At 52.8% G+C, this 25,201-nt stretch overlaps 1 protein-coding gene across 2 annotated transcripts; it reads right to left on the bottom strand.

The window, feature by feature from the left end:
- Positions 1-4,903: 4,903 nt before the first annotated feature.
- Positions 4,904-25,201, bottom strand: PUF60 (poly(U) binding splicing factor 60). Of its 2 annotated transcripts, XM_069956925.1 has the most exons (11): positions 25,092-25,201; positions 21,720-21,815; positions 19,925-20,014; positions 19,408-19,458; positions 11,047-11,208; positions 8,160-8,252; positions 7,663-7,876; positions 6,968-7,158; positions 6,610-6,745; positions 5,637-5,872; positions 4,904-5,314 (listed from the first exon to the last, which is right to left on the bottom strand). In XM_069956925.1, exons 1-11 carry the CDS (start codon positions 25,143-25,145, stop codon positions 5,015-5,017), a joined length of 1,623 nt encoding a protein of 540 aa, XP_069813026.1. In that variant the 5' UTR covers positions 25,146-25,201; the 3' UTR covers positions 4,904-5,014. The 2 variants fall into 2 exon arrangements, with proteins under 2 accessions (XP_069813026.1, XP_069813027.1); XM_069956926.1 differs by lacking the exon at positions 19,408-19,458.

Below are 25,201 nucleotides of genomic sequence, written 5' to 3'. Positions count from 1 at the left end.
ACAGAGCTCCCCCTGGTGGTGGCTGCAGCACCCAGATTATACACAGAGCTCCCCCTGGTGGTGGCTGCAGCACACAGATTATACATAGAGCCCCCCCTGGTGGTGGTGGCTGCAGCACACAGATTATACATAGAGCCCCCCCTGGTGGTGGCTGCAGCACACAGATTATACACAGAGCTCCCCCCTGGTGGTGGCTGCAGCCCACAGGTCATACACAGAGCTCCCCCTGGTGGTGGTGGTGGTGGCTGCAGCACACAGATTATACACAGAGCTCCCCCTGGTGGTGGTGGCTGCAGCACACAGATTATACATAGAGCTCCCCCTGGTGGTGGCTGCAGCACACAGATTATACACAGAGCTCCCCCTGGTGGTGGCTGCAGCACACAGATTATACACAGAGCTCCCCCTGGTGGCTGCAGCACACAGATTATACACAGAGCTCCCCCTGGTGGTGGTGGCTGCAGCACACAGATTATACATAGAGCTCCCCCTGGTGGTGGCTGCAGCACACAGATTATACACAGAGCTCCCCCTGGTGGTGGCTGCAGCACACAGATTATACACAGAGCTCCCCCTGGTGGCTGCAGATAGCAGAATGTTCTCTATCTGGGACTGTGCTGGAGGATTGGACCTCTGTAACAGACAAATGGATGGTATATGTGCTGAGACAGATCTATACATGACCCCATGAGAAGTGGCCAGTGACTACTACCCCCATCTGGGATATAAGGAGATGGAAACCACATGAAATACGAATGGAGGGTTAGGGTTTCTCCTCAATATTTCAGACAGGGGCAGCTGCTGAGCATCAGTGTGTGGGTGGATGATCCCCTGCGAGGGGTGGGTGCCATAAATCAAACCCCCACATGACTGTGTCCATCATATCACTGCATGTAGACCTAAGTATGTGCTCCCCACATGTGTGTGACCATTACAGGGGTCTTTGGAGGTGGAGAGAGCAACTCAAAGCTTATCCAGGATTAGAATAGTGGGGCTGCTTTCTTCCAAAACCAGCACCCCTCCTTTCCTCACGTTGTGCGCGGTATTAGAATTTGGCTCCATTCACTTCGATCAGAGAACAAAGCTGCAATACCACACACAAACTGAGAACAAGAGGGGTGCTATTATCTGCAGAAAGCAGCTGAGTCTTCACACCTTGGAGCTGCACCCTCTTCCCATGGTGGTGTCAGGTACATACATGCTGGTCATGGTGGTGACTGCAGTCCTGTACACACAGAGCACCATGATCAGTCCTGTACACACACAGAGCACCATGATCAGTCCTGTACACACACAGAGCACCATGATCAGTCCTGTACACAGAGCACCATGATCAGTCCTGTACACACACAGAGCACCATGATCAGTCCTGTACACAGAGCACCATGATCAGTCCTGTACACACACAGAGCACCATGATCAGTCCTGTACAGAGCACCATGATCAGTCCTGTACACACAGAGCACCATGATCAGTCCTGTATACACAGAGAGCACCATGATCAGTCCTGTACACACACACAGAGCACCATGATCAGTCCTGTACACACACACAGAGCACCATGATCAGACCTGTACAGAGCACCATGATCAGTCCTGTACACACAGAGCACCATGATCAGTCCTGTACACACAGAGCACCATGATCAGTCCTGTACACACACACAGAGCACCATGATCAGTCCTGTACACACACACAGAGCACCATGATCAGTCCTGTACACACACACAGAGCACCATGATCAGTCCTGTACACACACACAGAGCACCATGATCAGTCCTGTACACACACACAGAGCACCATGATCAGTCCTGTACACACACACAGAGCACCATGATCAGTCCTGTACACACACACAGAGCACCATGATCAGTCCTGTACACACACACAGAGCACCATGATCAGTCCTGTACACACACACAGAGCACCATGATCAGTCCTGTACACACACACAGAGCACCATGATCAGTCCTGTACACACACACAGAGCACCATGATCAGTCCTGTACACACAGAGCACCATGATCAGTCCTGTACACACAGAGCACCATGATCAGTCCTGTACACACAGAGCACCATGATCAGTCCTGTACACACAGAGCACCATGATCATTTCTGTACACACAGAGCACCATGATCAGTCCTGTACACACACAGAGCACCATGATCAGTCCTGTACACACACAGAGCACCATGATCAGTCCTGTACACACACAGAGCACCATGATCAGTCCTGTACACACACAGAGCACCATGATCAGTCCTGTACACACACAGAGCACCATGATCAGTCCTGTACACACAGAGCACCATGATCAGTCCTGTACACACAGAGCACCATGATCAGTCCTGTACACACACACAGAGCACCATGATCAGTCCTGTACACACAGAGCACCATGATCAGTCCTGTACACACAGAGCACCATGATCAGTCCTGTACACACAGAGCACCATGATCATTTCTGTACACACAGAGCACCATGATCAGTCCTGTACACACACAGAGCACCATGATCAGTCCTGTACACACACAGAGCACCATGATCAGTCCTGTACACACACAGAGCACCATGATCAGTCCTGTACACACACAGAGCACCATGATCAGTCCTGTACACACACAGAGCACCATGATCAGTCCTGTACACACAGAGCACCATGATCAGTCCTGTACACACAGAGCACCATGATCAGTCCTGTACACACACACAGAGCACCATGATCAGTCCTGTACACACAGAGCACCATGATCAGTCCTGTACACACAGAGCACCATGATCAGACCTGTACACACAGAGCACCATGATCAGTCCTGTACACAGAGCACCATGATCAGTCCTGTACACAGAGCACCATGATCAGTCCTGTACACAGAGCACCATGATCAGTCCTGTACACAGAGCACCATGATCAGACCTGTACACACAGAGCACCATGATCAGACCTGTACACACAGAGCACCATAATCAGTCCTGTACACACAGAGCACCATAATCAGTCCTGTACACACAGAGCACCATGATCAGTCCTGTACACACAGAGCACCATGATCAGTCCTGTACACAGAGCACCATGATCAGTCCTGTACACAGAGCACCATGATCAGTCCTGTACACAGAGCACCATGATCAGTCCTGTACACAGAGCACCATGATCAGACCTGTACACACAGAGCACCATGATCAGACCTGTACACACAGAGCACCATAATCAGTCCTGTACACACAGAGCACCATAATCAGTCCTGTACACACAGAGCACCATGATCAGACCTGTACACACAGAGCACCATGATCAGTCCTGTACACAGAGCACCATGATCAGTCCTGTACACAGAGCACCATGATCAGTCCTGTACACAGAGCACCATGATCAGTCCTGTACACAGAGCACCATGATCAGACCTGTACACACAGAGCACCATGATCAGACCTGTACACACAGAGCACCATAATCAGTCCTGTACACACAGAGCACCATAATCAGTCCTGTACACACAGAGCACCATGATCAGTCCTGTACACACACACAGAGCACCATGATCAGTCCTGTACACAGAGCACCATGATCAGTCCTGTACACACACAGAGCACCATGATCAGTCCTGTACACACAGAGCACCATGATCAGTCCTGTACACACAGAGCACCATGATCAGTCCTGTACACACACACACAGAGCACCATGATCAGTCCTGTACACACACACACAGAGCACCATGATCAGTCCTGTACACACAGAGCACCATGATCAGTCCTGTACACACAGAGCACCATGATCAGTCCTGTACACACACACAGAGCACCATGATCAGTCCTGTACACACACACAGAGCACCATGATCAGTCCTGTACACACAGAGCACCATGATCAGTCCTGTACACACAGAGCACCATGATCAGTCCTGTACACATAGAGCACCATGATCAGTCCTGTACACACAGAGCACCATGATCAGTCCTGTACACAGCATAGAGCACCATGATCAGTCCTGTACACACAGAGCACCATGATCAGTCCTGTACACACACACAGAGCACCATGATCAGTCCTGTACACACAGAGCACCATGATCAGTCCTGTACACAGCACAGAGCACCATGATCAGTCCTGTACACAGCACAGAGCACCATGATCAGTCCTGTACACAGCACAGAGCACCATGATCAGTCCTGTATACACAGAGCACCATGATCAGTCCTGTACACAGCACAGAGCACCATGATCAGTCCTGTACACACACAGAGCACCATGATCAGTCCTGTATACACACACAGAGCACCATGATCAGTCCTGTACACACACAGAGCACCATGATCAGTCCTGTACACACAGAGCACCATGATCAGTCCTGTACACACAGAGCACCATGATCAGTCCTGTACACACAGAGCACCATGATCAGTCCTGTACACACAGAGCACCATGATCAGTCCTGTACACACAGAGCACCATGATCAGTCCTGTACACACAGAGCACCATGATCAGTCCTGTACACACAGAGCACCATAATCAGTCCTGTACACACAGAGCACCATAATCAGTCCTGTACACACAGAGCACCATGATCAGTCCTGTACACACACAGAGCACCATGATCAGTCCTGTATACACAGAGCACCATGATCAGTCCTGTACACAGAGCACCATGATCAGTCCTGTACACACAGAGCACCATGATCAGTCCTGTATACAGAACAAAGCACCATGATCACAGAGCACAGACCACCATGACAACATCCTCTGGGGGTCTGTACTAATCTCTATAGGGGTCACAGATCAGGAAGGAGTCAGACAGGACAGCCTCCTCTCCCAGCATCCTCTGGGGTCTGTATCTCTATATCTGTATCTCTATAGGGGGTCACAGCAAGTGGAATGAGTGAAACAGACAAGAGGAAAAAAAAGTAAACAGACAATTTATTACCCAGAATCCTACTCTGCAGAATTAGGACAAATCCACAATAATAAAAAATAAACAGTACAAGGAGGATGGGGGTGACAGTCCGGGGGTCACGCTGATAGATCGCTATTATCGAACCTTTCTTGATCATAAACTTCTGCCACAACTTTCCGTCCAGCAAACCAGCGGCCGTTCAGCGCCTGGATAGCTTTATGAGTCTCGACGGCCATGGAGAATTCCACAAAGATTTTAACAATGATTTCAGCGTCATCCTCCTCGCCCTGCTTCTCCTGGTAGATGATCACCCGGTTCACAGCGCCAAACTTGCCGCATTCTTCCGTCACCTCCCCCTCCAAGTCGTCATCAATGTCTCTGGGATCCACCATGTTGCGTAGAACCATGACTGTGGACTGTGACGGAAAACGGAGGCATTAGTACACCTGGCATGGTGACCCCCGAGATACATCTGCCATAGGGCGCCCTGACCACCCATGCTCCCCCGGTGATGTAGCCGCCTTAGTGAGCCCTTAGCAGCCACAGTCTGATCCCAACATCCACCGCTACCATTTAATTCGACCACGGAGACCACCATAGAGCAACCCTAAAGATTCTATAGAATGATCCGGACGCTAAAATAAGGTTATATGGAAATCTTGGAAAGCCCCTTTAAAACACTATGGGTAAATGTAAAGCCCCCTTTTCCCCCCTCCCCAGATCCTGCAGACTCCTCACCTCCTGCTTGCGCATGAGCTTCTGCATGACCATGTGGCGGGCGCTGCTCCCGGAGATACTCATGTGTTCTTGCTCGCTCAGCATCTCCGGCCGCTCAGACTCGGGGGCCAGCTCCTCCTCATCCTTCTCCTTCTTTGCCTCCATCTGTGCCAGGGCCGGGGGGCTGGACAAGATGGGGTTCACTAGCCCCACTTGTGGGATGGTCACGGGGAGAGTGGGCCGCACTGGAGTTACACCTACAGCAACGAGAGAAGACATTCAGACAGAACACTAAGACCCCTTCACACATCCAGAAAATCCACCCAGATTTCTTATCAGGAAATCCGGCCCCATAGGGGTACATTTGTAATTATTAGTGATTTGGGATTTTTCCTGAAGGTCCATTCAGGAAAATAGAATCTAATCTCCTGACCTATTTTCATTCATAAGGGCGCATTCAGACAGAAGTTCCAGCAGAATCTGCCGCTCACATCTCTGCCTATCAAGGTGTCTGGGCAGATGACAGGTGATAGACTGGGTGAAGGGAGGACCCATACAGGGACCCGCCAGTACAGCAGCAGTGTTTCTTCACCCCATCCCCACCCCCTGGGACCCACAAATTTGCAGCTGCAGCGACCCTTCATCCCCCACACCACCCGGGACCCACAAATGTGCAGCAGCCCTTCATATCTACAAGCTAATGGGATCACATGCTGTGCAGCTTAAAGGGAAAACTGCGGCTACAAATCAGGAATCCTGGGCGCTTCCCGGACAGGATTTTCCAAAGTGGACACCCTTCAGGAAAAATCCTAAAGGGAGCCTGTGCTGAATGTACTTCTATGGGTTCAGAAATCCTGATAAGAAATGTGTGACTGAGGCCTCAGACAGCGCTTCAGCAAATGCCTATATAAAAGTAGACCCCAGCACTTCCCTATAATGCAGGGATCCATACTGTGTGACCCGCAGGGCTGAGGCTTCCACACAGGTCACCTACCTGTAATAACACCTGGGGCCTGTGCCGCCATGACAGCCTGAGGTAACGCCCCCAGCGGCTGGGCGAGTGTTAGTGCTGGTGTGACAAGACCTGGACTGGTCAGCGTGCCGAGGACTGCTGCTCCTGCTACAGCTTCCTATAGGAAAGCAAAAAAAAAAAGAAAAGATACCGTATAAGTGTCTGACAGAGAAATATCCAGGGCCCCTGTCCTCATGTTATGTGTGTGTGTAGGGCCAGGGCTGCACGCCAGGACAGAGAATGCCCATCATCCGGCTTCGGCTCTGCTCCACACACTGAGATAACAGGAAGCCGGAGCCATATTGGCTGCCATCATTCCAACATGAACCATCCTCCTCACCTGAGCTGTAATTTTGGCGGTGGCAGCAGCAGCAGCGACAGCAGCGGCTGGGGGTAGTCCTCCAGGTGTGGCTGGCGTCAGCAGCGGCATGGGTGGCGTTACGGCCTTCCCTACTCGAAGATACTGACCGCCCAAATCAAACAAATTCATGGAGGAAACAGCGTCCTGCGAGGACTGCGCCTTCTCATACTCTGCAGGAGGAGAGAACGGTTAGCTCTGTATTCAGGGGACCCTTCCCAGGAAGTACTGGAGGTCACACAGTGTGTGAATATGGACCTGCAGATCCCTCAAAGGAGAGACACCACCAGCCACTGCCTGATATCACATCACTATGGAGTGCAGATACAGAACAAGCCAAACCCACCAGGATCAGCCACTGGCTGTGGTGTATGGGGTCTCCCCTATCTGCCTCAATGACTTATGGGCAGGGAGAAAAGAGAAGTCAGTCAGCAGCTTTCTCCCCCAATTCAGGAGGCATGCTCATCATATGGTGTATACCGACAGCTAGGACGTGTGTAAGTCAGGTTATGGTGTATACCGACAGCTAGGACGTGAATGTATGACAGCTTATGGTTTATACTGACAGCTAGGACGTGAATGTATGACAGCTTATGGTTTATACTGACAGCTAGGACGTGTGTGTATGGCAGCTTATGAGGTTTATACTGACAGCTTACGCCATCTTCTCGTCTCACCTATGAAGCCGTAACCCTTGTGTTTCCCTGTGGTGGGGTCCCGGGCTAACATACACGACTTGATCTTTCCAAAGGCCTCAAACACGCTCTTAATGTCGTCGTCCGATAAATCTTGGTGGACAGACGCCACATAAATTCTGTTGAAGGAACGCGCCTCTTCCGCCAGCTGGTCAATGATTGGCTGAGCCTGCCCGATGTTACTGGGTCTGCCCACCTGAGGGGAGAACAAACCCAGATAATAGTGGGGGGACCAAGGCAAAGAAAAGAGACAGGTGGGGGGAAAGAGAGAGACCAGGCCTAAGGCAGGGAAAGAGGGCAAGCAACAGGGATGGGGCGGGGGAAAGAGAGACCGCCAGGGCTGAGGCTCAGGGACGCACATCTGCCTGTCCTCAGATTCTGGCTCAGATGATCCTAGTCACGTGGCCGACGCTCACCAGTCACACTGAGCGATGCTGTATATAATCCCTGTAGTCACACAGAATAATCCGTCATCTCACCTTTATGTTTCTTCCACCCAACATGACGGAGTTCATCTGCTCCAGGGCCAGCTGTGCAGCTTCTGGGACCTCGTACTCCACAAAGGCGAAGCCCTGGAGGGAGAGAAGAACCAAAAGACCGATCAGGATTTACATTACTAATGTATCAGGAGATCTGCACACAACAAAAGATGGATGCTAAACTACGCCAACACGACGGGTAAGGACAGTGATACATCATTCATGACAGGCCACATGACGGCTTCACAATACGTTATCCCATCATTTGCACTAGGTCTAGATGTACAGTTGTGCTCAAAAGTTTTAAAAACCTTTTTCCCCTTCATGGTTAGTGGTCAGGTGACGCCATTTATTGTCACACTTCTGTGTTTTCTCTTATTACATCATTTGACAACCAAACCATCCAAATGACCCTGGTCAGAAGTTCCCCTCCCCCAGTGACCAAACTTTCGGACGCAACTGCCAGGAAAACTCGGAACACAAAGAAAAAACCCACAAACAACATCAGCTGAAATCCAAGACTCTCTGGAAACTAGCGGTGCGGCTGTTTCAGGAGGCACATGAAGAAAGCGCAAATTTGCCAGACGGCCCAGAGACACGGGCCATCAGACCTCTGGAACAAGGTCATTTGGAGAGAAAGGGAGGGGTCAGCACCGCCTATAATGAAGCGCAGGGGAGGGGGGTAGATCGCTGATGTTTTGGGGATGTGTGAGCTATAAAGGCTTAGGAATGATATGGGAAAGACGAATGCAGCCGGTTATCAGCAAATACTGGAGGCAAATGTGCACTCATCAGCCCGGAATCTGGGACGTACTGGGACGTTGCAACATGACAACGATACAAAACACAAGACCTGTCATTGGCTAAAGAACAAAGTGAAGGTTCTGGAGCGGCCATGTCCGTCTCCTGACCTCAGTATCATTGAGCTGCTCTGGGGAGATCTCCAGCACGCACCATTCAGGACAGACCAGGAATATACAGGAACCCAGAAGAATGGGCGGCTTTACCATCTCAGAACATAAAGAGCCTCATCCACAACTACCACAAAGGACTTCAAGCTGTCATTACCCCTGTTACAGGGGTAATATACGGGATTAAGGACTGGGGGATGGGAACCTCGGATCAGGGACATTTGGATGGTTTTGGTTGTCACTATGATGTAATAAGAAAAAACAGTAATATGACAGCAAATGGCATCACCTGACCACTAACCATGGCGTACCTGGGGTCGTCTGACCACTAACCATGGCGTACCTGGGGTCGTCTGACCACTAACCATGGCGTACCTGGGGTCGTCTGACCACCAACCATGGCGTACCTGGGGTCGTCTGACCACTAACCATGGCGTACCTGGGGTCGTCTGACCACTAACCATGGCGTACCTGGGGTCGTCTGACCACTAACCATGGCGTACCTGGGGTCGTCTGACCACTAGCCATGGCGTACCTGGGGTCGTCTGACCACTAGCCATGGCGTACCTGGGGTCGTCTGACCACTAGCCATGGCGTACCTGGGGTCGTCTGACCACTAGCCATGGCGTACCTGGGGTCGTCTGACCACTAGCCATGGCGTACCTGGGGTCGTCTGACCACTAGCCATGGCGTACCTGGGGTCGTCTGACCACTAGCCATGGCGTACCTGGGGTCGTCTGACCACTAGCCATGGCGTACCTGGGGTCGTCTGACCACTAGCCATGGCGTACCTGGGGTCGTCTGACCACTAGCCATGGCGTACCTGGGGTCGTCTGACCACTAGCCATGGCGTACCTGGGGTCGTCTGACCACTAGCCATGGCGTACCTGGGGTCGTCTGACCACTAACCATGGCGTACCTGGGGTCGTCTGACCACTAACCATGGCGTACCTGGGGTCGTCTGACCACTAACCATGGCGTACCTGGGGTCGTCTGACCACTAACCATGGCGTACCTGGGGTCGTCTGACCACTAACCATGGCGTACCTGGGGTCGTCTGACCACTAACCATGGCGTACCTGGGGTCGTCTGACCACTAACCATGGCGTACCTGGGGTCGTCTGACCACTAACCATGGCGTACCTGGGGTCGTCTGACCACTAACCATGGCGTACCTGGGGTCGTCTGACCACTAACCATGGCGTACCTGGGGTCGTCTGACCACTAACCATGGCGTACCTGGGGTCGTCTGACCACTAACCATGGCGTACCTGGGGTCGTCTGACCACTAACCATGGCGTACCTGGGGTCGTCTGACCACTAACCATGGCGTACCTGGGGTCGTCTGACCACTAACCATGGCGTATCTGGGGTCGTCTGACCACTAACCATGGCGTACGTGGGGTCGTCTGACCACTAACCATGGCATACGTTGGGGTCGTCTGACCACTAACCATGGCGTACCTGGGGTCGTCTGACCACTAACCATGGCGTACCTGGGGTCGTCTGACCACCAACCATGGCGTACCTGGGGTCGTCTGACCACTAACCATGGCGTACCTGGAGTCATCTGACCACTAACCATGGCGTACCTGGGGTCGTCTGACCACTAACCATGGCGTACCTGGGGTCGTCTGACCACCAACCATGGCGTACCTGGGGTCGTCTGACCACTAACCATGGCGTACCATATTCTCTGGGGGGGGGAAAAAAGACAAAAAAAAGCAAGAATTCTGGCGGCGTATGGAGCGAAAGATGTGGCTCCATTAGTCCACGATTGTAGCCGAGGGCTTGTTACAATGGTATCCAGATCACCAGCAAACTCCATCTCTATCCTGTGCCTTCTGTTAGTGTTATGAGTCAGTCCAAAGGCTTGTCTAGACGAGGTAGACTATAGTAAGACTATGCAGAGCCACATGCCCAAATCCTGGGCCTTTGGTTCACTGGTAGAGGTTTCGGCTTAACATTTTCTTTACCTTGTGCTTCATGGTGACGGAGTCCCAGGACATGTCAATGCTTTTAATGGGTCCAAATGGTGCGAAGGCCTGGCGGATGGTGTCCTCTCCCAGCTCATAGTAGATGGAGCCCACGTAGACGCGACACATTATGGCGAGGGCCCGTTGCCTCTGAGCAGCGATCTAGGAGAGAAAAGCCAGTGATGAGGAGCAGCATGACAGAGAGACACAATGAGCAGAACACCGATATCTCCTCTGCCTCCAGCCCCTTCCCCACCGCCACCCCCAACCACTGGACAATGAACCCCGGTTATCTCACCACCGCCCAGATTAGGCAGCCAGAGGCCGCGGAAAGCCCTTCCCGACCTGCAGGAGGAGGAAACTGGTTAGGGACATTGGATAAATCACAGGAGCGTTATCCGACGAGTCAGAGCCTCCGGAGCTGCAAGCTGAGGCGGCTACCTGCCTGACCCCCTCCTGGGCCAATATGCCCACCACACTGGATAATATGACAAGCTTCCTATTACACAGATATGAGGGAGATCTATCTGAGCCGACTATGGATGATCCATTATACCACGAGAGAGAGAGCGTGCACACAGACCATCAATGGAGGGGACACATCATATTAGTGATGTAGGGGGGGGGGGGGGGGGGGAAACACCACTCAGACCAACAATGGAGGGGACACACCATATTAGTGATGGGGGAGACATCACACAGACCATCAATGGAGGGGACACCACACAGACCATCAATGGAGGGGACACATCATATTAGTGATGTAGGGGGGGGGGGGGGGGACACCACACAGACCATTAATGGAGGGGACACACCATATTAGTGATGTAGGGGGGGGGGGGGAAGACACACCACACAGACATCTATGGAGGGGACACACCATATTAGTGATGTAGGGGGGGGGGGGGGGGGGGGGGGGGGGGAAGACACCACACAGACATCAATGGAGGGGACTCACCATATTAGTGATGTAGGGGGAGGGGGGGGGGGGGGGAGACGCCACACAGACATCTATGGAGGGGACACACCATATTAGTGATGTAGGGGGAGGGGGGGGGGGGGAGACACCACACAGACATCAATGGAGGGGACTCACCATATTAGTGATGTAGGGGGAGGGGGGGGGGGGGGGGGGGGGGGGGGGGAGACGCCACACAGACATCTATGGAGGGGACTCACCATATTAGTGATGTAGGGGGAGGGGGGGGGGAGACGCCACACAGACATCTATGGAGGGGACACACCATATTAGTGATGTAGGGGGGGGGGGGGGGGAGACACCACACAGACATCTATGGAGGGGACACACCATATTAGTGATGTAGGGGGGGGGAGACACCACACAGACCATCAATGGAGGGGACACACCATATTAGTGATGGGAGTGGGAGATACCACACAAACCATCAATGGAGGGGACACATCATATTAGTGATGTAGGGGGGGGGGGGGGGGGGGGGGGGGGGGGAGACACCACTCAGACCAACAATGGAGGGGACACCACACAGACCATCAATGGAGGGGACACACCATATTAGTGATGTAGGGGGGGGGGGGGGGGAAGACACCACTCAGACCAACAATGGAGGGGACACACCATATTAGTGATGTAGGGGGGGGGGGGGGGAGACACCACTCAGACCAACAATGGAGGGGACACACCATATTAGTGATGTAGGGGGGGGGGGGGGGGGGGAAAGAGACACCACTCAGACCAACAATGGAGGGGACACACCATATTAGTGATGGGGGAGACACCACACAGACCATCAATGGAGGGGACACACCATATTAGTGATGGGGATGGGGGGGGAGATACCACACAGACCATCAATGGAGGGGACACCATATTAGTGATGGGAGTGGGAGATACCACACAGACCATCAATGGAGGGGACACATCATATTAGTGATGGGGGGGAGATACCACACAAACCATCAATGGAGGGGACACACCACATTAGTGATGGGGGAGACATATATATATACACAATGAAACGCAGCTGCTCTATGGCCGGACCACCCCGCAGCTTAGGATACAGACACTTAACTATACGGACATTGTGCACTGACTGGGTTCATCCTTAAAAGGGGTATTCCACCCATAAAAAAATAAATGCTCCCAAACCTAGCTGTTCTTAGGCCGGGTTCACACCATGTTTTTGCAATTAATTATTATTTTTTTTTACGTTTTTGCGAAAAACATGAAAAAAAACGAATGCATTTGTGTGCATCTGTTCTGACTAGAGATGAGCGAACCGGGTTCGGGTCCATCCGAACCCGAACGTTCGGCATATGATTAGCGGGAGCTGCTGAACTTGGATAAAGCTCTAAGGTTGTCTGGAGAACATGGATACAGCCAATGACTATATCCATGATTTCCACATAGCCTTAGGGCTTTATCCAACTTCAGCAGCCACCGCTAATCGAATGCTGAAAGTTTGGGTTCGGATGGTTCGATCATCTCTAGTTCTGACCCGTTTTCCCATTGAATTCCATTATTAAAAACAAAAAAGGGTCAAACCCCATTTTTTTTTTTTTTTTTAACATACACAAAACCGTAGCTGACCTTATTTTTGTGCCAATTTTTAAAAAATTTGACGCGCTTTGATCCTTATTTTATAATTAAAGTCTATGGAAAAAAACAGATCCAACCAGATGCACACAAATGCATCAGTTTTTCCACCTGTTTTTTTTACAAAAAAAAACACTACCGACTAGGCCTCAGGCCTTACTTCCGGAACGCCACGTAACCGCAAGTAGGCCTGCCGCACCAACACAAGGCCGCAAGCCTAGCCCCGAGGATGGCGCAGAGATCCGGGCCATTCCCTACCTCAGGACCTCCAGCCGATAATGAGAGGAAGGAAGGAGGCCAAACCCTGATTGATCCTGCTGGGGGGTAAGTGAATCTGCTTGCAGGGGATCTTCTCACCTTCACGGCGGATCCCCCACCTCTGGTCCCTGCCCTTACAGGGACAGGAAAAGCACTGGTGTTAGTGGGAAGGGGCTTTTAACCTCTCGTGCTGTGCTTCTCCTGTCCCTAGGCATGAGTTAACTCCAGCGGTGCCGTCGTGAAGGTGAGGAGAGAAAAAACGGATTGTAAAAATGTAGTGTGAACCCCGCCTCACTTTCCAAGTACCCCTGAGTATTTTCAGACATATCCTGTCTTTCTTGCTGCTGCCGTTCCTGAGCTCCAAGTTTTCTAAAAGCCGATCTATATTCAATATGGTGCCAGCTAGGAAACTACATCTCCCAGCATGTATTGCACCTCAGAGCCGAATGCCAAGTATCCACCCATCTCTCGCTCCATCTACACTGTAAATAAAATATCTATCTGTTCTCCACAACCACTCTTATGATATGGCAGCATGGGGTATTGGGAGGGGTTTGAGATTTTTAGGAGATGGGGGGGGGGGGGGGGTCCCTTAAGTGTATCCTTGCTTCCTGTTACCTCACACATAGGACCTTGCTTCCAGTTACCTCACACAGCACTGACTGGACTCCCTTTCTGATTACTGTTAACTCCCACACTACTGGTTTTCTCTAACATTGACAGTCAAACTTAGCTTACCCCGGGCCACATATCCATCTACATAGATAGATTAGACAGAAAGTTTCCTTTCCCCAATACTACTCTGGAGGCTGTCACTATTCTGTTGCTTCCCCACCCCTTAGCCAGGTGCTCACTGATTGGTGTGATGTCAGAGGTGGGCGGGGTTAGAGATGAGGCTTACAGATCTTGTGACTTTGGTTTCAGAAAGGAGGACAGAGGGGCCAAGACCATGTGGACCAGGAATTGAGGATTTTCTGCAGCTTCAGGGTCAGGATGTGCTGCAGACAATTGGCCAAATTCATGTAACCGAAAACTATTACACACAAGCTTAGATTATGGGTAGGAATTGAACAGGCTAAGAACCTGTTAAGCGGAGTACCCCTTTAATAGAACTATAAAGGTATGTATACAGCTGCGCTTCCTTATGGTCAGTAGACATTAGGATGGAATAGCATATAAAGCACCAGTGTTATCCAATCTGGAAACATATCCGCTTTATTGGCCCCCTGCAGGGAGCCAACAGCAAGTAAGATTACACGTGGGGTGTCCGGAGGAGAGGAAGGATCCCAACGTCCCCAGGGAAGGCCTGATGAGGTCACTGACCTTATATGGACAGTGTTCACATACAGTGACATCATTAGGCTTTCCTTGTCCGTGTGTGTGTCTGAATATATAGACATTATATATGTGTACACACACACACACACACACACACACACACACACGTGTCCCAAAGACTACAGCGCAGTGTGGAGAGAGTGGAGCCGTGAGGGGGGCAGACACGTGGATGAATTATAGAGGATCAGTCAGAGTGGGGTCCGCTCTAAAGTGGAGCAAAAGCCACAGGCCTTCCAATGGCTGCTCCAAGACTGGAGACGGCCACAACATGAAGCCCTATAACATAGGACAACAGGGATTCCTCAGCTCTCAGACACCTCCATGACATCAGAGAAGAGGGCACAGAAACCCAAGGAAGGGGACACAGAGAATGGCAGAAGAGAACCCCCACCATCACTATGAAGTGGCTTCTGCCCCAAGCCGGGTATCTACCACACAGCAGCTGCCCCCACCCGGGTATCTACCACACAGCAGCTGCCCCCCCCCCAGGTATCTACCACACAGCAGCTGCCCCCACCCGGGTATCTACCACACAGCAGCTGCCCCCACCCGGGTATCTACCACACAGCAGCTGCCCCCACCCGGGTATCTACCACACAGCAGCTGCCCCCCCCCCAGGTATCTACCACACAGCAGCTGCCCCCACCCCAGGTATCTACCACACAGCAGCTGCCCCACCCTCCAGGTATCTACCACACAGCAGCTGCCCCACCCTCCAGGTATCTACCACACAGCAGCTGCCCCACCCTCCAGGTATCTACCACACAGCAGCTGCCCCCCCCCCAGGTATCTACCACACAGCAGCTGCCCCACCCTCCAGGTATCTACCAAACAGCAGCTGCCCCCCCCCAGGTATCTACCACACAGCAGCTGCCCCACCCTCCAGGTATCTACCACACAGCAGCTGCCCCACCCTCCAGGTATCTACCACACAGCAGCTGCCCCACCCTCCAGGTATCTACCACACAGCAGCTGCCCCCCCCCCAGGTATCTACCACACAGCAGCTGCCCTCCCCCCCCCCCAGGTATCTACGACACAGCAGCTGCCCCCCCCCAGGTATCTACGACACAGCAGCTGCCCCCCCCCAGGTATCTACCACACAGCAGCTGCCCCCCCCCAGGTATCTACGACACAGCAGCTGCCCCCCCCCCCAGGTATCTACCACACAGCAGCTGCCCCCCCCCCCAGAGCTTAAATCTGTGCTGCTGCATAGTGGATGTGACACTTGGCTTGTATACAAGATGTCCTCTAGAGGAAAAACTGTATAACACTACAGAGGTGTTTGACTATATACAACCATATACTGAGCCCATACTCCCCCCCCCCCTCCCCCATCACCCAGCATGCAGTGCGGCCCCAGGTCCCCTCAGTAGCATCATACACAGAGGGGGGATCTCCCAGCACTCCAGACATTATACAGCCACCTGATATGAGAAACAGAACCCCCAGAATTATAGGGGTCTCCACAAGTTTGCAGACTGTTTCCAGAAAAAAAGTAGAATAGTGAGTGCAGCTCCGGAGTATAAGAAAGGATGTATCAGTAATGTATATACCCACTGCTTTGATATATTACCATGATTCTCGGGGGGGACAGATGCAATCAGTAGGGCACAGATCAGTAAACAGCACTGGGGAGATTGAAAATAAACCTGTAGGGGGCAGATTATGGAGAACGGCTTATGTAAGATGCAGAGGATTAAAGGGGCACTCCAGAGGGAAAAAACATTAAATCAACTGGTGTCAGAAAGTTATATATTTGTAACTTACTTCTATTTAAAAATATCCCGTACTTATCAGCTGCTGTATGTCCTACAGGAAGTGGTGTATTCTCTCCAGTCTGACAGTGCTCTCTGCTGCCACCTCTGTCCATGTCAGGAACTGTCCAGAGCAGCAGCAAATCCCCATAGAAAACCTCTCCTGCTCTGGACAGTTCCTGACATGGACAGAGGTGGCAGCAGAGAGCACTGTGTCAGCCTGGAGAGAATACACCACTTCCTGCAGGACATACAGCAGCTGATAAGTACCAGACATACTTTATAAGTCTGTTTAACTTGCTGTCACCAGTTGATTTATTCTTTCTCCTTTTGAAGAGGCCCTTTAAGTGCAAACTAAGTCCCTTTAAGGGTGCGTTCACACATGCAGGATCTGCAGCAGATTTGAAGTTGCAGATTTGCTTTGAATCTAATGTGGGCCATCAAATCTGCTGCAGATCCTGTACGTGTGAACACACCCTAAAGCATTACTGTCTTTGTATTATTTTTGACTAACTTTTAGTGATTAGAGCACGCGTGAAGCATCAGAGCCAGAAGCACCATGCTGGGGGACAATCTATTCGGGTACGTGCACACTACAGAATGGCGACGGAACGGGTTCATTCTTTGGACGGAGTCTATGACACGTCACAGTTATCCGTCAATCTTGCGTAGAGTGCGTGTACCCTCCAGGCCGACTATGAGGATTCTGCAGCCAAACATGCCCCCCCCCCCTCCACCCCCAAGTACTAAGGACAATGCTAGATCCATAGACACTGAAGATGTACAGGCTGCAGCACTGCTCCTCCAAACACTTCACCATAGTATGTGCCCACCGCCAGGGAGTCAGGAACAGCTGTGTGCACAGTGCAGGCTCTGCTATTCTCTATACTGAGGAGGACCAGCAGCACAGGAACAGCTGTGTGCACAGTGCAGGCTCTGCTATTCTCTATACTGAGGAGGACCAGCAGCACAGGAACAGCTGTGTGCACAGTGCAGGCTCTGCTATTCTCTATACTGAGGAGGACCAGCAGCACAGGAACAGCTGTGTGCACAGTGCAGGCTCTGCTATTCTCTATACTGAGGAGGACCAGCAGCACAGGAACAGCTGTGTGCACAGTGCAGGCTCTGCTATTCTCTATACTGAGGTGGACCAGCAGCACAGGAACAGCTGTGTGCACAGTGCAGGCTCTGCTATTCTCTATACTGAGGAGGACCAGCAGCACAGGAACAGCTGTGTGCACAGTGCAGGCTCTGCTATTCTCTATACTGAGGAGGACCAGCAGCACAGGAACAGCTGTGTGCACAGTGCAGGCTCTGCTATTCTCTATACTGAGGAGGACCAGCAGCACAGGAACAGCTGTGTGCACAGTGCAGGCTCTGCTATTCTCTATACTGAGGTGGACCAGCAGCACAGGAACAGCTGTGTGCACAGTGCAGGCTCTGCTATTCTCTATACTGAGGAGGACCAGCAGCACAGGAACAGCTGTGTGCACAGTGCAGGCTCTGCTATTCTCTATACTGAGGTGGACCAGCAGCACAGGAACAGCTGTGTGCACAGTGCAGGATCTGCTATTCTCTATACTGAGGTGGACCAGCAGCACAGGAACAGCTGTGTGCACAGTGCAGGATCTGCTATTCTCTATACTGAGGTGGACCAGCAGCACAGGAACAGCTGTGTGCACAGTGCAGGATCTGCTATTCTCTATACTGAGGTGGACCAGCAGCACAGGAACAGCTGTGTGCACAGTGCAGGATCTGCTATTCTCTATACTGAGGTGGACCAGCAGCACAGGAACAGCAGATAGCAATTACATTTTTCAAATTGAAAAAAAAAAGTTGAGTTTTTCTTAGAAGGGTTTTGTTACTTGAGTCTGCCGAGGCTGTGTGATCCTATACTCCCCACAGTGTCTGTTATGCCGGCCCCACGGTGTCCGCTGTGATTCCTGGGGTCGGTATGAGCCAATCACTGGCTGAGGAAAGACACCACTGCAAGCAGTGTTTGGCCGAAACAGCCCAGTGCAGCAGAGCGGGTGGGTCAGGATAACGGAGGTGAGTACAGGATATATATATATACACAGCTGGGATGAGCCCTTTAACGTCGCCCCACCTCCCTCTATCCTACGGATCTTCTTAGAGGCCTGTATGGACACTGTACACCAATGAGCCGATCCCTGTAGAGACAAAAACTAGTGACATGTAATGGAGCCTTTCCACAATGAGCCTTTCCTATGTGTGCAGTGTGATCAGCCCTTACCTTCAGCCTCCCGGTGAGAACAGGCCACATGTCTAGTACGGTTATACACCAATATCATGACAGCTTCAAATAACCCACTAACCCCCACCCTGTCCACCCAGGAAGCCATACACAGCCCACCCCCCTCCTCCCACAACACAGGAATAATGGTGCCCCAGAAGAAGTGAATATTTCTATTGACCGATTGTAAAGGTGAGAGTGGATCTCCAAAGCTCATTGTCACTGCTGCCATCTGAAAGACAGTAAAGACAGAGTTCAGTCCGCTGCCGCTTTCTGTGTACAACGTTCTCTGCTCTAGATTCAAGTAGACACAAGTAACAGAGAACCTGTAGAAATAATGGGGGAGGGGGGGGGGGGGGGTGTTCCTCCTGGAGGGGCTTATCGGCTACTAGCAAATAACTAAGAAACCACATTTGACACCCCTGAACGGGGGTCTAGGAGCATAGAGCCGGAGGAGGAAAGCAAGCCACATACTATAGTCTATAGGTGGAGGTGGCATCACCCAGCAGGACCGCTGGGACTTATAGTACTTCACTCTCAAAGTGTCACAGTAATAAGCGACATCACGCTAAAACATTTTAAGCTGTCACAGAAAGAAGGGGAATGAGATAAACGTAACACCATGTCATTGTGCTGCCCAGTGTGAGCCTGGAAGATGCAATGCTGGCCTGGTACGAGGAGAAATGGAGCACACGTACCTGGAGGTTGGTGAGCTGCTGGTGCTGGTGGGCGATGGTTTGTTTTACTAAGACGCTCTTGATACTCTGTTCCATTGCGTATTTCTTTGCCTATGAAGAAGTCATAAGAAAAGCATAAGAGGAGGGAGAGAACGGCAGGCGTGTAACAGTCCTCACAGCGGTCCCAGCGATGGCGGCGGCGGCGGTGGTATCCACGCTCCAGAGCCACTCTGCACTACAGGGCACCCTCACCTTACCTCTCTAGGGCCAGGAGGCTCATCCTCCTCCAAGCCTGGTCACCTGTCCACTCACGGTGGTCGTCCAGGGGGGAGAAGCTCTATAAAATAGAAGCGGGAGAAGCCCAACCAGGTTCTGGCGCTTGTGACAATGAGCTGTATCTGACATGATGGCGGCCGTGTCTGCACTAACACAAGATGGGGGTACATACCTTCAGGACAGAACCATTATCTACAGGGAGGACTGGCCACTTCTCATCCAAGGGGAAACACCATCAGAGGAATACACACAGGTCACAAGGTCACAGAGTCACTGCACCCCACCCCCCACCCGCTGACCCCAGGAGTCAATGTCTGGTTACCCTCAAATCACAACTGCCTATAAGAGACTGATGGTGGGATCCAACCTCTGAGACGCCAACCAATCATGAGATCAGGGGGGACCCCCGTAGATCGGATAACCATCCTTAGCAGTTACAGTTCTGACATAAGAGCTTTAAAACCTCTGCACATAATGGCTGTCTGGCTGCTGTTACTACCGGGGGCGCCAGAGATACACTGTACTCACTATTATCATTCCATACAGTGGGCTGCTGGGATCTGCATGTTATAGCAGTCTCTGTATCAGAAAGCTGACTGCTAATGTCGGACCCCACAACAGTCAGACCATGATAGAAGGTAGAGAAGGACTTAAAGGGGTATTCTATTATATAAAGTGATGGTGTAGAACTAGGATCTGCCATCACTTTATGATCAGTGGAGGTCTGACCTGAGGATCTATAGAATAACAGTGTCCTCTCCTGCATTGTCCTTACACAGTGAAGGCCCCTTACACCCAGCTGTGCTGTATAAGGAGGCACGTACCACTTATTAGTTGTTTTATCCCCCAGGAGGCAGTAGGACGAGTGTAAGATTTCCCTGGACATCCTCCATAAATAAGGACCAATGCTCATTCTACCAACACCCCCATAAATGTCTCCCCTCTACCCAGCATGCAGCATTACACCAAAGACAAGATGGTGGTCAGGGGGGGTCAGTGACTATGGAAGGAGGACCTGCTGGCCATAACATTGGGGTCTCCAACCTGTCACTCTCCAGCTACAAGCTGTGTGGGCATGCTGGGAATTGTAGTACCAACAGCAGGGGACCACTGATATATTAACACTAGACTTGCTGATGTCTACAGAACATACCGAAGATGATATGCCCAGCTTGTATGAGGTGATATCACATGACAGCCAGCCCCATCATCCATGGTTATAGGGACAGTGTCCAGACTTATGAGGGGATCAGGACATGAGGGACGGGCACCCTGAGGAGAAGGACAATATCGTCTTAGATGGCCAGCTTGTATTATATTTTTCACACACTCAGAAAACATTAAAGACAAACAAGAGCGCCGCCATCACGGGGGCCTGGGCCGCCATCACGGGGAGACATCATAAAGCATCTAGCGACAGGATGGGCGAGAGGCTGGGTGCAGCCAGGACCTCATAGTCTGGTCTCCTCAGTCATCAGAGACCTCAGAGTATGTGAGGGTGGGATTCACATCTACTCTACATGGGCCGTGTGGGGCTCACCTTCTGTAACGCCTCCTGCTGCTCCGGGGTGAGGGGGGGGAGCCCAAGCTTAGAGGATGTGCTTTGTCCATTTTCCAATTTAATGGAGTCGCCACCCTGCAACAGGAGAAAGAAAACAAGTCAGAAATGCAACGTACACAGTAAAGCATTCACAAGGTGGCGGATGTCACATCAATGTCTAGTATCAGCAGACGATGTAAGAAAACATTAATATATATATATCTATATATATACACACACACACAAACAGCAGAGTACGGGTATGATACACCACACTAACACAAACCACTGCCAGCAGAGGGCGCCTTAAGCCCCTTCACAGCTGTAATTCAGGGTCCACAACTGAGAGCAGCTGATAACTACTGGGAGACAGGAGAGTTTTATATGGAGGGAGTAGACAAATCTAGAGAACTTCCTGACAGCAGGTGATTTAAAGCGGCACTGTCAGCAGGTCGGGGCCAATGACGCGGCTGATATCACCCGGCCGCTCATTACCTCCGGGCTGCACTGCCGCCGCTGCCGCTGCTGCTATTCATATGTCTTTCGGGTCTGGTATTGTGCTGCTTTTTAATAATTTCAGATATACTTATCCCTGGGTTAGGAGCATTCCCCGTACGCTCGCCCAGTAGCTTCCTTGGCCCGAACCTGCTCATAGTGCCGCTTTAAAAAGGATTTTTTTAACCCGCTGGAGTGCCCCTTTAAAGTGACTCTGTACCCACAATCTGACCTTCCCAAACCGCTTGTACCTTCAGATAGCTGCTTTTAATCCAAGATCTGTCCTGGGGTCCGTTCGGCAAGTTATGCAGTTATTGTCCTAAAAAAATACTTTAAAACTTGCAGCCCCGTGCCCTACGGGCGTATCTGTGCCCTGGCTTTGCACCCCCCCTCCGTCCCTCCTACCCACCCTCCTCATTAGGAATGCTCCAGGCAGATTGCCTCCTATTCCCCACCTGTGGCAGTACGTCACATGGGCTGGATCGTTAAGGACCTGTGCAATATTCAGCATGGAGAAAATGTTTCAGTGGCATTCCTAATGATGAGGATGGTGAGGAGGAGGGACGGAGGGGTGGTGCAAAGTTAGGGCACAGATACGCCCGTAGGGCACGGGGCTTCAAGTTTAAAAGTATTTTTTTAGGACAATAACTGCATCACCTGCCGAACGGACCCCAGGACAGATCTTGGAATAAAAGCAGCTATCCGAAGGTACAAGTGGTTGGGGGGGGGGGGGGGGGGGCAGATTGTGGGTACAGAGTCGCTTTAAGGGTACAAACCCACTCGCCGGATCAACAGCGAGACTTGCTGCAGATCCCAGCCCTGTTTACTCAATGGCAGACAAACTCGCAGTAGGGATGTGCTGCGAGTTTGTCCGCAGCCCAGAGTTTGTCCGCAGTTTGTCTGCCATTGAGTACACAGGGCCGGGATCTGCAGCAAGTCTCGCTGTGGATCCGGCGAGTGGGTCCCACTCTTGTCTCCAGCTTGGGCACGGTTTTGCTGCTCAGTTCCATTGAAGTAAATGGAGCTTAATTGCAAACCGCACCTGAGCTGGAGACAAGAGTCGTGTTGTCTCTGAAAGAAGGTGGCCATGTTTCTGTAGCGCTGGAGAACCCCTTTAATATCGACGTTTACAGGACCCAGAGCGTCAACAGATCATATAGTCAGAGAGTTGAGTCACCTCTATATAGGTATCACTAGAGATCAGATCACCCTCCGCATCTATATCACATGACCAGCACAGAACACATAGGAGACACAGAGCCACTGCCTCCTGACAACAGCAGCGCCCCCCAGACTGACAGCTCCGCCCCCATGTCCCCTCACACCATTTATCATCACATATCCCCCCCGGTACGCCCCGCTCCTCTCCCCCACCCATCTACCCCCCCCCCCCGTACGCCCCGCTCCTCTCCCCCCACCCATCTACCCCCCCCCCCCCCGTACGCCCCGCTCCTCTCCCCCCACCCATCTACCCCCCCCCCCCGTACGCCCCGCTCCTCTCCCCCCACCCATCTACCCCCCCCCCCCGTACGCCCCGCTCCTCTCCCCCCACCCATCTACCCCCCCCCCCCGTACGCCCGCTCCTCTCCCCCCACCCATCTACCCCCCCCCCCCGTACGCCCGCTCCTCTCCCACCCACCCATCGACCCCCCCCCGTACGCCCCGCTCCTCTCCCGATCTCCCCTCACTCATCCCCGGTACACCCCGCTCCTCCCCCCATCTCCCCCGGTACACCCCGCTCCTCTCCCGATCTCCCCCCATCTCCCCCGGTACACCCCGCTCCCCCCCCCTCTCCCCCGGTACACCCCGCTCCCCCCCCCCCATCTCCCCTCACACATCACCGGTACACCCCGCTCCTCCCCTCACACATCACCGGTACACCCCGCTCCTCCCCCCCATCTCCCCTCACACATCACCGGTACACCCCGCTCCTCCCCCGGTACACCCCGCTCCTCCCCCCCCCCCATCTCCCCTCACACCTCACCGGTACACCCCGCTCCTCCCCCCCCCCCCCCCCCCATCTCCCCTCACACATCACCGGTACACCCCGCTCCTCCCCCCCCCCCCCATCTCCCCTCACACATCACCGGTACACCCCGCTTCTCCCCCCCCCCCCCATCTCCCCGGTACACCCCGCTCCTCTCCCGATCTCCCCCGGTACACCCCGCTCCTCTCCCGATCTCCCCCGGTACACCCCGCTCCTCCCCCCCCATCTCCCCCGGTACACCCCGCTCCTCCCCCCCCATCTCCCCTCACACATCCCCGGTACACCCCGCTCCTCCCCCCCCATCTCCCCTCACACATCCCCGGTACACCCCGCTCCTCCGGCCCCATCTCCCCTCACACATCACCGGTACACCCCGCTCCTCCCCCCCATCTCCCCCGGTACACCCCGCTTCTCCCCCGCCCCCCATCTCCCCTCACACATCCCCGGTACACCCCGCTCCTCCGGCCCCATCTCCCCCCACACATCACCGGTACACCCCGCTCCTCCCCCCACACATCACCGGTACACCCCGCTCCTCCCCCCACACATCACCGGTACACCCCGCTCCTCCCCCCACACATCACCGGTACACCCCGCTCCTCCCCCCACACATCACCGGTACACCCCGCTCCTCCCCCCACACATCACCGGTACACCCCGCTCCTCCGGCCCCATCTCCCCTCACACATCACCGGTACACCCCGCTCCTCCCCCCACACATAACCGGTACACCCCGCTCCTCCCCCCACACATCACCGGTACACCCCGCTCCTCCCCCCACACATAACCGGTACACCCCGCTCCTCCCCCCCATCTCCCCTCACGCATCACCGGTACACCCCGCTCCTCCCCCCACACATCACCGGTACACCCCGGTCCCCCGGACTCACCAACATGACCGCCGCCGCCATTCGACGTTCCGGGCTCAACAGCAGCAAATCCATTGATCTCGCGAGAGGTAGAGCCGCAGGTATGGGATTATCGCGGGAACGAGGCAGGC

Source organism: Dendropsophus ebraccatus, chromosome 2 (assembly GCF_027789765.1).
Source record: "Dendropsophus ebraccatus isolate aDenEbr1 chromosome 2, aDenEbr1.pat, whole genome shotgun sequence".
NCBI lineage: Eukaryota > Metazoa > Chordata > Amphibia > Anura > Hylidae > Dendropsophus > Dendropsophus ebraccatus.
Note: the sequence above shows the minus strand (reverse complement) of the source record. Positions and strands in the feature narration are given on the sequence as shown.

Coding starts and splice junctions, on each gene's coding strand:
- PUF60 (XM_069956925.1), bottom strand. CDS start 25,145: ATGGATTTGCTGCTGTTGAGCCCGGAACGTCGAATGGCGGCGGCGGTC. Junction 5,873..6,609: donor GGCCCCAGGTGTTATTACAG/GTAGGTGACCTG, acceptor TCGTTGCTGTAG/GTGTAACTCCAGTGCGGCCC. Junction 5,315..5,636: donor AGCTCATGCGCAAGCAGGAG/GTGAGGAGTCTG, acceptor TTTCCGTCACAG/TCCACAGTCATGGTTCTACG.